This window comes from Felis catus, chromosome D2 (assembly GCF_018350175.1).
Source record: "Felis catus isolate Fca126 chromosome D2, F.catus_Fca126_mat1.0, whole genome shotgun sequence".
NCBI lineage: Eukaryota > Metazoa > Chordata > Mammalia > Carnivora > Felidae > Felis > Felis catus.
Genome location: NC_058378.1, coordinates 27,555,782 through 27,570,069, shown reverse-complemented (window position 1 = coordinate 27,570,069; position 14,288 = coordinate 27,555,782). Strand labels below are relative to the sequence as shown.

Here is a 14,288-nt window from a genome sequence, read left to right as displayed (position 1 = left end):
AGAATTCTCTGGTTGGGAGATATGTTGTGGGTAGGGGCTTGTGCTGGTCTTCTGAGGGGGGGCCCACCACACTGGGACTGAGGCAAGGTGGACTGAGAAGGGCAGTCCTGACAGAGCACAGGAGGGTGGGGCTTCATGTAAGTAGGTTAGGCAACCAGCATTTAGCCTGAAATGCTGTGCTGCCTCCCACAGGTGGCTCTGTGTTTATGCTGAGGGGAGGGAGAGAGAAATGGCACAGGCCAGCTCCCCTGTTCCCAGCGAGGCATCTCTCTAAATGCTGCCTCTCCAAGACACACTAAGAGTGAATAATGTCCCCATTGTGTGTCCCAGACATTCTTTGGATCACAGTTCCATGCTATCTGCCCCTGGGTTGTTTGCCTGCCTTCTCTCCAGGAGCAAGGCAGCGCCCTCCAGGCTCTATCCCAGCCAAGCTCCCTGACCTTTAAAACTCCAGGCTTTAAGTCCTACTGTTAGCAAGAACTCACAAAATTCAGCCACTTTCATTTTCTAAGCTAATAGCTCTGGGAAAATGTTCTCCTTGTGTGTTCCCTGTCTGCTTCTCTCTCTCTCTCTCTCTCTACCTCTCCACCTTCTCTGCACCAGGGCTCCCTCCCTTCCACAGTGCTGTAATCTGTTTCTCGCCATAAACCACATCTCTGTACTTCTTACCTTTTTTGATATGGCCACTTCTCTGTTTAATTGTGGAATTTGTTCTGTCAGTCTTCCGGCCAATTTCTGGGTTATTTAGGATGATTTGTTAGTTATCTAGTGGTGTTCATTGGATAATACAAGCCTAGGGTCTTCCAACTGGGCCTCCATCTTGGGGAATTCTGATGACTTCTTTGGTTCTGCTTATGTTTACTTAGGAGTTTTATGGTTTCAGGTCTTACATTTAAGTCTTTAATGCATTTGGAGTAAACTTTGTGTATGGTGTAAGAGAGTGGTCCAGCTTCATTCTTTTGCATGTAGGTGTCCAGTTTTCCCAGCATATTTTCCCATGTATATTCTTGGCTCCTTTGTTAGAAATTAATTGATCATATATGTATGAGTTTTTCTGGGCTCTCTATTCTATTCCATTGATCTATTGTCTGTTTTTATGCCAATACCATGCTGTTTTGATGATTATAGCTTTGTATTATAGTTTGAAGTCATGGAATGTGACATCTTCAGATTTGTTCCTTTTTCTCAAGATTATTTTGGCTATTCAGGGTCTTTTGTGGTTCCATACAAATTTTAGAAATATTTTTTCTAGTTCTGTGAAAAATGTCATTGAAATTTTGATTGAATTTGCATTGTATCTCTAGATTGTTTTAGATAGTATGGCTATTTTAACAATATTCTTGAAATTCATGAGTTTGGATTATCTTTCCATTTATTTGTGTCATCTTAAATTTCATCAATGTCTTACAGTTGTCAGTGTATAAGCCTTTCACCTCTTTGATTAAATTTATCCCTAGGCATTTTATTCTTTTTGGTGCTATTATAAATAGGGTTGTTTTATTAATTTTTTCTTTCTGCTAGTTCATTATTAACGTGGAGAAATGGAACAGATTTTTGTCTATTGATTTTGTGTCCTTTAGCTTTACTAAAATTGATTAGTTTTAACATTTTTGGTGGAGACTTTAGGGTTTCCTACATATGGTATCAAGTCATCTTCAAAGAGTGACAATTTTACTTCTTCCTTATGAATTTGGGAGTCTTTTATTTCTTATTCTTCTCTGATTATTTTGGCTAGGATTTTGAATAATATGTTGAGGGAAAGTGGTAAGAGTGGGCATCCATGTCTTATTACTAGTCTTAGAGGAAAAGCTTTCAGCTTTTAATCATTGAGTATGTTTACTGTGGGTTTTTCATATATGAACTTTATTATATTGATGTGTGTTTCATCTATACCCATTTTGTGAAGGGTTTTATGATAAGTTTTGAATTTTATCAAATGCTTTTTGTGTATTATTGGAGATGATCTTGATTTTTATTAATGAAATGTGTCCCATAGATATTGAATTTTTTTTAATTTTTTCAATGTTTTTATTTATTTTTGAGACAGAGAGAGACAGAGCATGAGCAGGAGAGAGACAGGGAGACACAGAATCTGAAGCAGGCTCCAGGCTCTGAGCTGTCAGCACAGAGCCTGACACGGGGCTTGAACTCACGGACTGTGAGATCATGACCTGAGCTGAAGTTAGTCGCTCAACCAACTGAGCCACCCAGGCACCCTGATATTGAATTTTTATATTGACATTGAATAATATCAATGTATTTTTTTAATTTATACTTTTCTTTCTTCATTAATTCACTGTTCTTTGGGATGTTGTTTAATATCTACATATTTGTGATTTTTCCAGCTGTCTTTTTGCAATTGAGGAAATTTGGATTTCATATCATGGTGTCAAAGAGTTTATTGATATGATTTCATTCTTCTTAAACTAATTAAAACTTGTTTGGTGTCCTAACATATGATCCATCTTGAAGAATATTCTGTGTGCATGTAAGAAGAATGTATATCTCCTGCTATTGGATAGAATGTTTGTATATAGCTGTTAGGTCCATCTGGTCTAATATGCTGTTTAGCGCTGTTTTATTGATTGATTGATTGATTGATTGATTGTCTGGATGATTTATCCATCTATGTAAGTAGGGTTATTAAAGTCCCCTACTATTAATGTATGGCTGTCAATGTCTCCCTTTAAGGTTTTTAATATTTGCTTTATATATTTAGGTGTTCCTTATTGGTGCAGAAATATTTACAAATGTTATATCCTCTTGTTGGACTCACTTTATATAACAGCCATTTATTTATTTATGTATTTATTTATTATTTTTTGTCTTCTATTACAGTTTTTGTTTTGAAGTCTATTTTGACTGATCTAAGTATAGTTACACCAGCTTTCCTTTTGTTTCCATTTGCATAGAATACCTTTTTCCATCCCTTCATTTTTAGTCTGTTTTTCCCTAGGTCTGTTTTTAATCTCTTGTGGGTAGCATGCAAGCATGCAGTTGTATTGTTTTCTCATCCTTTTAGCACTCTTTGATTGGAGAATTTATTCCATTAACACTTAAAGTAATTAAGTATGTACTTATTGTAATGTGATTAATTGTTTTCTGGATGTTTTTATAGTTCCTCTTTGTTCCTTTCTTCTCTTGCTCTCTTCCATTGTAGTTTGGTAACTCTCATGTCTTGTTTATATTCCTTACTCTTTGCCTTTAATGTATCTAATATAGGTTTTTGCTTTGTGGTTACCATGAGGTTCACATATAACAAGCTATATATATATAAAAGAACCTATACATATATATGTGTGGGTGTGTATATATATGAATCTTTTTGGGGTTGATAGAAACTTAGAATGCATTTTAATCCTCTGCATTTTTACTCCCCCCCACCAACACATTTTATGTTTTTGATATCACAGTTTACATTTTCAAATTTTGTACCTCCCTTAACTAATTACTATAATTATAGTTGATTTTATTACTTTTGTCTTTTAACTTTCATACTACCTTTATAAATGGTTAATTCACTACCTTTACTAAATATTCACCTTTATCAGCGATAGTTTTACTTTCGTATGTTTTCTTGTTATTCGTTAAGTGACCTTTCTTTTCTGCCTCAAGAAGTCCCTTTAACATTTCTTATAACACCAGTTTAATGGTGAACTCCTTTAGCTTTTTGCGGTCTGGAAAATTCTTTATCTATCAGTTCTGAATGTAAGCCTTTCTGGGTAGATTCTTCTTATTTGAAAGCTTTTTCCCTTCAGCACTTTGAATATATCATACTATTTCCTTCTGGCCTGCAATGTTTTTGCTAAAAAATCAGCTGATAGTCACATGGGGATTGCTTTATATATAACAAGTTGTTTTTCTCTTGCTGCTTTAAGATTCTCTCTTAATCTTTAACTTCTGACATTTTACTTATAATGTGTTTGGTGTTGGTCCCTTTGGATTTATATTCTTTGGAACCCTCTGTGCTTCCAGGGCCTGGATATCTCTTTCCTTTCCCAAGATAGGTAAATTTTCTGACATTATTTCTTCAAATTCAATTTCTGCCTATTTCTCCCTCTCTTTTCCTTCTGGGCCCCCTGTAATGCAAATATTATTCTGCTTGATGTTGTCCCATAGGTCTCTTAAGCTATCTTTACTTTTTTTTTTCATTTTGTTGCACTTTTGATGTGAGTTCCACTGCTCCATCTTTCAGATTATTGATCCATTCTTATCCTTCTTCTAATCTACTGCTGAATTCCTCTAATATAATCTTTCAGCTCACTTATTGTATTCTTTTGCTCTGTGACCTCTTTTTGGTGCCTACTTATATGTTTTATGCCTTTGTTGAAGTTTTTATTGTGTTAATTCATTCTTCTTTATCTTTATAAATTTGGTGAACATCACAATTAGTTTGAACTCTTTATCATGTACATTATTTATCTCTGTTTCATTAAGGTCTTTTTCTGAGGTTTCATCCTGTTCTTTTGTTTCAAACATATTCCTCTGTTTCCCCATTTTGTTTCACCCTTTGTGTTTGTTTCTATATATCATGTGAAATAGTGACTTCTCTCAGCACTGAAGCAGTGGCTTTGTGTAGGAGTTCAACTTTGCCCTTGCTTTGGTTGTGTCTTGAACCTTTGTGATTGTCTAAGTAACCTGATTTTGTTGTTGTTTCTGGATTATTTATTCTTGATAGGTTCCAATTTTTGAGGATGTGCCAAGACACATTCTCAGTGTATCAAAACAGAGTGATCTCAGTCAGCACCTAGTTTCAGCTGATTGGAAGCCAAATCCTTAGGCAGCAGCTTTTAATGTATGTACATATACATAATCCTGTGGGACCACAATTGGTCCCTAGCTGACTCCTAGCTGACTTCCACGCTAGGAAATCGAGAGGTGTCCCTTGGTTTACAATTGCAATATTTGGAGTTCAGATGAGTGTATAAGCTCCTTTCTGGAAGCACCTGTAAGCTTGGGTGAGGCCAAAAGATGCAAATCCCAGGGCTTTTAGTGAAGCTATGAAAGAGTGGTTGGGGACAGGGTATATCTGCAGTTTTCACATTGTTGGAGAAGAGTGCTTGGGTAGGCACACCCTTGGCTTTAGTGAGGCTGTGTTTGCCCACACCCCCCTGTGCTAGCAAGTTAGAGAGAGAGAATAAATATGGTATTATCAGCACCTCCATCCCCAGAGAACATACCAACTTGTCCCTGCACCTCTGGCAGATGTCTTAAGATTAGCAAATGAATCTCCTTCACTTATCACCCAGCACCTCTTATCTCTCTAATGCAGATCCTAGGTGTTGAGGTGCCTGATATGGAGCACAAACTCCTTACTCCTTAGGGAGAATCTCTGGATTCAAGAAATTTCCTCCCTATTGTGTGGGTTGGATATTGGGAAGACTGCATCTCTGCCTCTCCTACGTCTCGTGATATGGTCCTTTAATCCATTGTTGTGGAGACAACTGTTAACCTAGTTTTCAGTTCTTTTTCAGTGGGAATTATTCCACATATACCTACAGATTTGGTGTCCATGAGAGAAAGTGAATTCAGGGTCTTCCTATACCACCATCTTGGAACCCCCGCCTTTTGACGAATGGGAAAATATCTTAACAAAAGAAAGTTTATTGTTTTTTTTTATTATTTCTATGAGATAGAGTTATTACCTTTAATTACATTTTCCTATATTTAGCAACTCAGGTGATTTCTTTCTTTGAATATCTTCATGTTTATAATTTCAACTGTTAACACACCAATTCTTTTTGGTACTTTCTTGAGGCTTATATTGGATAGGATGAGAAATGATTATATGGTCCCAGGCTGGGTAGAAAAAAAATGACATAAAGGAGAAAGATAATCTTTGAAAATATTTCTATAAAAATGTGGTTTATTGTCTTTGATTCTGTTTACTTTTCAGAGATCCAAAATTATCCTGACAAAATATTTGGTCTCTTTACATTAAAAAATAATTAAAATTCTATTAATCAAATATTTATTTAAAAATATCTCATATTTTTTATGACACTCCAGAAATCTGAAAATACAAATAGAACAATCTTATCTTTCTTATTAATTTTAACAGCAATTCCTGAGTTTGTAACACAAGTGAATGTTGCCTTGGAAGCCTTAAGTAAAAACTCTTTGGATGTATTTGATGATGATCAATTTGTGGACATCTCAAAGAAGATCTATGATACAATCCACGATATCAGATGTTCAGTCATGATGATTCGGGTAAGTTTGCTTTGCTTCCCATTGAATTATTGTAATGCCCTTCACCATCTGGAATGCTTGGAATGATTGCAAGAAATATTTTATCTCTATTTCATAATGTCAATGCTGAAATCCATTAGAACTTTAGAAATTCGTATGTATCCCTGAAGTCAAATCTACTGTCACAAACAACACTTTCACTATGTATTTGGTTATAACTTATGCAAATGAGCACATTTAACTGCTGTGTGTGCAGAAATGATAGGATTCCTTGTGTGCAGAATTCACTGAGGTGTCACATAGCATGATCAGGAGCCAAGGAAAAATACATAAAATAATTTGCTTTCTTTTCTTGAATGGAAAGGAAAGGATCTTTCTCATTACTGTGTTAAAATTGGTAGGAAGATGTGCCTGTTTAAAACAGGTTGTTTCTATGGTCAAACCCTCTCATACTAGATTATAGATTCAGAATATTCTGTAAGAAATCTCACTTGGAAAAAAAAAAAAAAAAAAAAAAAGAAATCTCACTTGGAGCTGCCAGGAACAACACATGAACTGTCCCAATCTAGGAGTTGTCTGTTTGGGGAAATATATGCCATCTTCTTAAGGGCAAAATTGAGTCATTTATTGTGGGCATACTGCATACACAGAGGCCAGGATTATTTATTTGGTTTTACTCAAATATTAATGTGGAGTATTTTTTAAATTTTTATTTAAAAAAACAGTGGAGGTTTTCTGGAAAATGTAAATGTAAAGATACGGGGGTATTTTATCTTAGGATGGATTCACATGGAGGCAGACCATGAGGTAAGGATTTGTGTTACTATTAGTCTATTTAGGAGAAAGTAAGACAGAAAAAAATAAGGCAGGGAGGGGAAGTAAACCAGCAAGATGTAATTATGCATCACTACTGGCAACTAGGGCTCGATCTTGCTGGGAACTCTGGGTGATAGTATTGAATACACTTCAGAATTATCTTACCCGAGGTGAACGAAACCCAATTTATCTACCTATTCATCCTTGGTTAAAGGCTACCTCTCCTCAGAGGTGTTACTAAAACCTCCAGCATGGGTCAGTCAAGCTCTTGTGCCCCCAAAAAGCAACCCTTAGGCAGTGTGGCAGGTGCTTGCACAAAAAGGAGTCAGTAGGGATGGTGAGTGTAATTTGTTAAGTATTAATATAATTTAATTTGAAAGCCTCTAGATTTAACTGTTATTGAAACTAGAAATGTAGAATCGAAGTGCTGAAGAGATACAGGCAGAGCACCAACAGTATCTGGCAGGTCTGAATGTCATAGTTAGGTTACACTGAGCAGTCTGTAAAAGTGGAGTTGTTTGGGAATCTTTTAAGGGAAACGGCCAACAGAAGTTGAAGACACTGGCAGGGCAGATGAGTGCTTATGAAAGAAATTCTAAGAGAAAAGCAGAGGTGTCAAGATACAGGATCCAGCACGTCAGAGCATGGCAAAACCTGAAAGCGAGCCAATCATACATATAAAAGAGAAAGCCAGGAAGCATTTGTTTATATGTGATCGTGAACCGTGGTATTGTGCCAGTACTATGTCTAAGCTGCAAAGTACCTTTATCAAATATTTTCTTCCAAAAAGGATTTTTAAATCTTTCCCATGTAGACGAGTAGGCTGGTGGACTGTAATAATCCAAAGAAGGGAAGATGGGTAGAACCAGAAAAGAAACGTTGAGTGAAGACACATGAGTTTCAGGCAATGGTCTTTCCAGAGTGAAACACCTGCATTTTCAGTATCCTTGGGTGGATATGTGAGGAGTTTAAACCAATGAAATAGCATAGGTGAACCAGTGTAGGAAATACATTTTTCCCCTGAAAAAACTATCTACGGATGAAAAAAGTCTTGTAATTTTTCCCATTCGTATGTTTTAGTATTTAATAATTTCCTTCTTATCAAAATAGCTTACTTATAGCAAGTCAAAGTATCTTGCTATTATTTCTATATATCCCTCATACGGACCAAGCAGTCCTCTGTTGGGCAAGAGAGCAATTTATTGGAATTATTTAACAGCCTTAGAGGGCTGTAAATTTTCCCTATAGTCATCTCTTTTTCAAGGTACATACTTCAATTTATTTTAATTTTTCCTCACAGGAATAATTCAGTATTTTGTGTTCTTTACTAGTTCTTATTTAACTTTTCAACAAACTTCTCAAATGAGACTATCAAAAAGCATACTCTAATTAGGGCCTGTCCAAAATAAAATGAAGTGGAAGACTTGTTTGTATGTTATTGCTAATAATACAGCCAACTGCTGTGAACTTACTTTTCTTCTCTTAAATATCATGATTATTGGATAGACAATAATTTCCTTTTATTTTTATTTTTTACCCTGTTATTGCCTACATATTCCTTCTCTGTTTTGATTTGATATGTTTTCTCAGGTCATAAATCTCATACCAGATTTAAACTTTATTACATTTCTAAATGATTTTTCATATAATTTATCAGTTTGCTTTTAAATTTGGTTGTGACTGTACCTAATTAGCCTCAGTTAGAAACATGAGATCGTAATCTAAATTCCTTCATCTAGATTACTAATAAAAATATTGGATTATATTGGACATTCATCTGACTGCAATCTCTAGTAGCTAGCTCCAGTTAAGGATCTTAGTGTTAAGAGACCTTAGAATCTGATGTTCCATCCAACTAAGAACATATTGGCAAGTGTGTGGTTTGTAAGGATGTTTTCTGAATTTTGAGATAGATATATTCTTCCTTCAAACACACATTATGGACGAATAAAATAAAACAGATAAAAAACAGAGCTGCTGTTCTTGAAACCATGAAGGAGAGTCCAGAGGCTCAGCATCTCTGGGCTTGCGTGTCCAGTTTCTTAGGTAATTTCTAGGGAAACTTCTACAGAACTACAAGGATTCCTTGGAGGATGATCCATAAACCTCTGTACTTAACTGCTAATTGGATTATAGATTGAAAGTAGAAGTCTAACTCAGGTACAATTAATAAAATCTATAATATTTTTTTTCCTTTGAAGACTATCCCTTTGTCATAGAAGATAATAAAATTGATCTGGTGTAATCTTCTCTTAATAAGGTCAAATTTAATGCTGAGCAATATCCTGACCTTAGAACTACAAAGCATTTGATGCTTTCTTCAAAGTAACTAAAGAATGTCAACATTAAGGCAAGTTCAAGGAGGACTAGGCTCTGGTCCTGTGAGTGTTACAGACTACTGTCCTATGTCGGAATTTCCAGAGTGCTTTCAGTGCCCTTCAAGCTGTTTATTAATAAAATACTAAAAACAAAACAAAAAACAAAATGCTAAAAAATTTCAGTGCTTGAAATTTTATGTGGTTTTATAAAAAATATGATTATATCTGTCTGTAACTTTTTTGGGGGTGAATAAATGTGTTAGCAAGTGTTCAGAATATTTTTAAAAATTCTAAGAGAAAATGCTGTGACATTTAATATTGCTATCTCCACTGGATTCAGTTTGTGGACAAATAAATTTATGGAATCTCATTCTTAACAACCTCAGAGAATAGGGAATATTAAATATTTTTCTTTGAGGTTTAATATCTATGTATAAGTTTTATAGTTATTAAGAGTTCATATGATAAGATTCAAGCAAGTCACAAATCTCTCTAACCCTCAGTTTTCTTCCTTTGTAAAATAAACTGTATTAAATCTACTTCAAAATATTATTATGCTGACAAAATGAGCTAATAGAAATGAAGTACTCAGTAAACAGTAGTGTCTTATAAAAAAATAGTTCCTATTGCTATTACTATTGTGAATAATGCTAGTACTACTGAAGCTACTTATTATTTATTTTATTTATTTTATTTTTTTTTTACATTTTATTCATTTTTGAGACAGAGAGAGAGAGAGAGAGAGAGAGAGAGCGCACAAGTGGAGAAGAGGCAGAGAGAGAGAGGGAGACACAGAATCCAAAGCAGGCTCCAGGCTCTGAGCTGTCAGCACAGAGCCCGACGCCGGGCTTGAACTCACAAACTGTCAGATCATGACCTGAGCTGAAGTCAGATGCTTAACTGACTGAGCCTCCCAGGCGCCCCAATTACTTTTTTATATGTTGAAGAATGTTATCTATAGAAGTTATAGAAATGTGCCCATGGGCCAACTTGAAGCCAAAGCCCAAAAGTACCTTAAAAGGTAAAGTTCTAAACAAATAATTATTTTTTTTATTCAAGATACTGTTTTACATAAGAGGAAACTTATTGTGTATGTGAATTATAGATTATTTAATGCAAATTATGCTTTTGAGCCTATCTGACTTTAAGCTGGCATTATAATTCTATATATTGTTTTTATTAACTTCTTGAAATGTGCAAGAAGGACTCTTGATGGTTCATCTTTTAGGGAAATGTGCTTAACCAGAAATAGATAAAAATCTTAAAGGACAAGATAATTAAATTGTGAGAAACATGGGTGGCTAGTAGTGAAATACCATCAAAAAGAGGAAAAGATTCAGTAAAAATTCAGCCTTTGAACAGGTATGCAGAATGTGGGCTTCACATATTTTGTTTGTGAATTTTCGTATGTGACTTATCAAAAGCACGTAGGAAATACAGAGACGCTTTCCAAACCAAATGTGAAGATTTTCAGGACCACCACTAAGTTTAGATTTTCTGTGTTAGTTGTCTAACTTCATATTTCAGAGAATAAGAACAAATTTTGGAGATATCACTTGATTGAAGTTTATTTTTTGAAGAAACAAAGGAAAATAAAGTAAATCAAAAAACCATTTATGTGGCCCAGTTTACATGAACCATTTTTACATGAATAATTTACATGACTTCTAAAATTGGAACACAGTTCAATATATAACTTCAGTTTATATAGCCAGAAAACCCCCTTTTTTTTCCTGATTCTACTGTACCCTCAGGAATGGATAGATGGCTTTCATTGGAATTATATACAATTTTCTTAATTTAACTTACTTGCACTGTCATGATTTACTTGAATGTCTTCTATTGTTCTGCATAACTTCTTTGCATCTCACCTCAAAAAATTATTTTGCTTTATATGTCTTCTGGACCAAACTGCTGTTTGTTTCTCTGAAGTCTCACATTCAAACTTCGGGAGGAAAAGACTGATGGTGTCAGTTAGTCACTGACTGGTGGACAATGTTATCTGGTCCAACTAAAATTCTGTTGAATTAAGTTCAGAAATGAAGAAATAGTGAAAGGAATATTCTGTAAAATCAAGGCGTGTTCCAGTCTCAATTTTATGTGTTATCATTTAGTTTGTTATCTTACATGATATTAGTTTCTTTACTGTAGAGGGAAATGAAAGCATACTCTACAGCTTTTAGCCATCATTGCACTTAAAAATTAAGGGCAAAACATTATTCCTTACAATTGGGAACAAAGTGAGAATGTCCATGCTCCAGTGCAATGAGATGTTGTAGATGTTCTAGCCAGTACAGTAAATCAAGAAACAAAGTAAAAAAAGTGTACAGATTATAAGGAAAAATAAAACTGCCTGTATTTGCAAATTATATGATCAACCACATTGAAAATCCTAAAAAAAAAAAAATTAAAACAACAAAAACTTCACTCTGGTAGAACTGGTAAGTGAATTTAGCACAAAGGAAGGGGAGGAGGAAAGGATAAGGGCAAAATTAATTAATTAATTAATTAATTAATTAATATAAAGTAGAGAAATGCAATGAAACTCAATATGTATTTATATTTAATCACAACAGTTAGAAAATATATCTTTTAAAAGTACAATCTGGGGCTCCTGGGTGGCTCAGTCGGTTGACCCACCAACTTCGGCTCAGGTCATGATCTCACAGTTTGTGAGTTCGAGCCCCGCGTCAGGCTCTGTGCTAACAGCTCGGAGCCTGGAGCTTATTTCAGATTCTGTGTCTCCCTCTCTCTCTCTGCCCCTCCCCCACTCATGCTCTGCCACTGTCCCAGAAATAACCAAACACTTAAAAAAAATTAAATAAAGTACAATCTAGCACAGCGTCAAAAATAACAAAATAATTGATAAATTTAACAAACTTATACAAGGTTTACACTCTGAAAATTATGAGACATTATCAATAAAAATTAAGAAAACACATATTAGGAGAAAGTTAATCATATTCCTGGACTGGGAGACTCAATATTATTAAGGTGTACAATTATCTTGAAATTGATTTATAGATATAATGCTGTCCAAAACAAACTCCCAGTAGACTCTTTTATGAAAACTGATAATCCAAGGTGGTTACATGGGTACACTCATTTGTCAAAACTTATAAAACTGTACACTTAGAATTACAGGTAAATTACGTGGATAAAGTTGATTTTAAAAATTAATAATGTTTTACCTAGTAGTCGGCACGTTAACAATGAGGTAATTTTATTTAGATAAAGTCCTATCGAATGTATTAATTAGGATTAATTAAAAAGGCCTGCATGAACTACTGAGAATGCTGATTTTTAGAATATTATAATACAACATATACCTTTCTACTTTATAACTGGCTACTTGCCAAATATTTCTTTTTAAAAATATTTTAATTTTTACTTATTTTTGAGAGAGAGAGAGAGAGGCAGAGTGCAAGTGGGGGAGGGGCACAGAGAGCGGGAGAGACAGAATCCGAAGCAGGCTCCAGGTTCCCAGCTGTCAGCACCGACACCAGGCATGAACCCATGAACCGCGTGATCACCACCTGAGCCGAAGTCGGAGGCTCAACCAACTGAGCCAGCCAGACACCCCACCAAATATCTCTAATATATGGTCCTCTTTTGTTGATTTGTATTTCTCATGTTTATAAATTATTATGTATTATCTTAGGTCAAGGATGGCAAACATAAGGCCACGGAGCTGCATCTGGTCGACCATCTTATTTTGTATGACCTATGGGCTAAAAATGATTTTAGTATTTTTAAACAGTTGAAAAAATTTCAAAGAAGGATAATATTTTTTGACATCTGAAAGTTATATGAAATTCTGATTTTAGGAAGAACACCAATAGATAGTTCTTTGCCCTATAATGGCAATGTTAGTAATGGCAACAGTAACCATAGCAGTAACAATATGACTCACAAAGCCTAAAACAGTTACTGCCTGGCTCATTACAGAAAAAATTTTGCTGACCCTTGTCTTAGTCTGTTTTGGCTCTTTACTAAAATTTTGACTGGGTTTTCCAAGGATCCAATTGCACCTTTATTAATTTTCCGTTGTAAACCTAATCATCCAAAATATTTGAATATTACAATGGTCCTTCCTTCAAGTTCATTGAGTCATGTGACCACCCAGTGCAACTTCTGCTATTCCATCCTATTCCCATTGCAGGGTCCCAGGAGCTTTTCCCCACCCTTTTGCACCCATGTGGTTTCCATTCTCCTAGGTGCTCTAAGTTTTTTACCCTTTCTTTGGTAGGTCAAACCATCTGCCCTTCCTTCTTTGCACTTCCTTCCTGCTACTTTGCAGAGTGCTTTAGTTACTAGGATTCACTCTTCCCCAAAGGCTATAAAGAGGTTTCACATTCCTCTTGGTATTTTGCATATGTTCAGCAGGTATAATTAAATTTTAAGCTGCCCTTTGATTATCATACATTTTGAAATTCAACTTTTGAGGTTTACAGGATGTTGAAATTCATCAACTTCACTCAACCACTTTACTTTTTCTTTTCTTTATGTTACAGTAGTAACAATGTGTCTAACGATTATTAGATTACAAATGAGTTTGTAAAAGGTGTGTAAATGAAGTGAGCAACTTGAGGTCACACACCGACAGGGAAAGTAACAGATTGAAAACTTGGGGTCTTAGGGCACCTGGTTCAGAACATTTTCCTTTTTTCTCAGGAGCAGGAAATAGTTAAGTGTTTTTATACAACAGGAGTCCTTCTACTTCACTGACTTCCCTTCGTCGATGGGCCAGTTAAAAACACATAAATCCCCCAAATTACTTTTTAGGCAGTTTGTTGAAGAATACCTACCCTATAATGCTCCTCTCTCCTGCTTCAGATTCAGATACATAGCCCTTCTGTCTGTTTCTTGTGTTCACCAGACATGCCTACACTTCTGGCATCTTTCCAATTACTGTCCTGTCTAACCATATGCTTTCTCCGAGAATTTGCACAGCAGACTTGT

General features: G+C 35.3%; 1 protein-coding gene across 6 annotated transcripts in view; it reads left to right on the top strand.

Moving 5' to 3' along the window:
- Positions 1–14,288, top strand: part of CTNNA3 (catenin alpha 3) — a 1,783,011-nt gene that overhangs the window by 1,432,959 nt on the left and 335,764 nt on the right. For all 6 annotated transcript variants that reach the window (XM_045040980.1, XM_023240490.2, XM_045040981.1 and 3 more), the window contains one exon: positions 6,062–6,213. In XM_045040980.1, the coding sequence (XP_044896915.1) occupies positions 6,062–6,213 (152 nt within the window). The remainder of the gene's footprint in view (positions 1–6,061; positions 6,214–14,288) is intronic.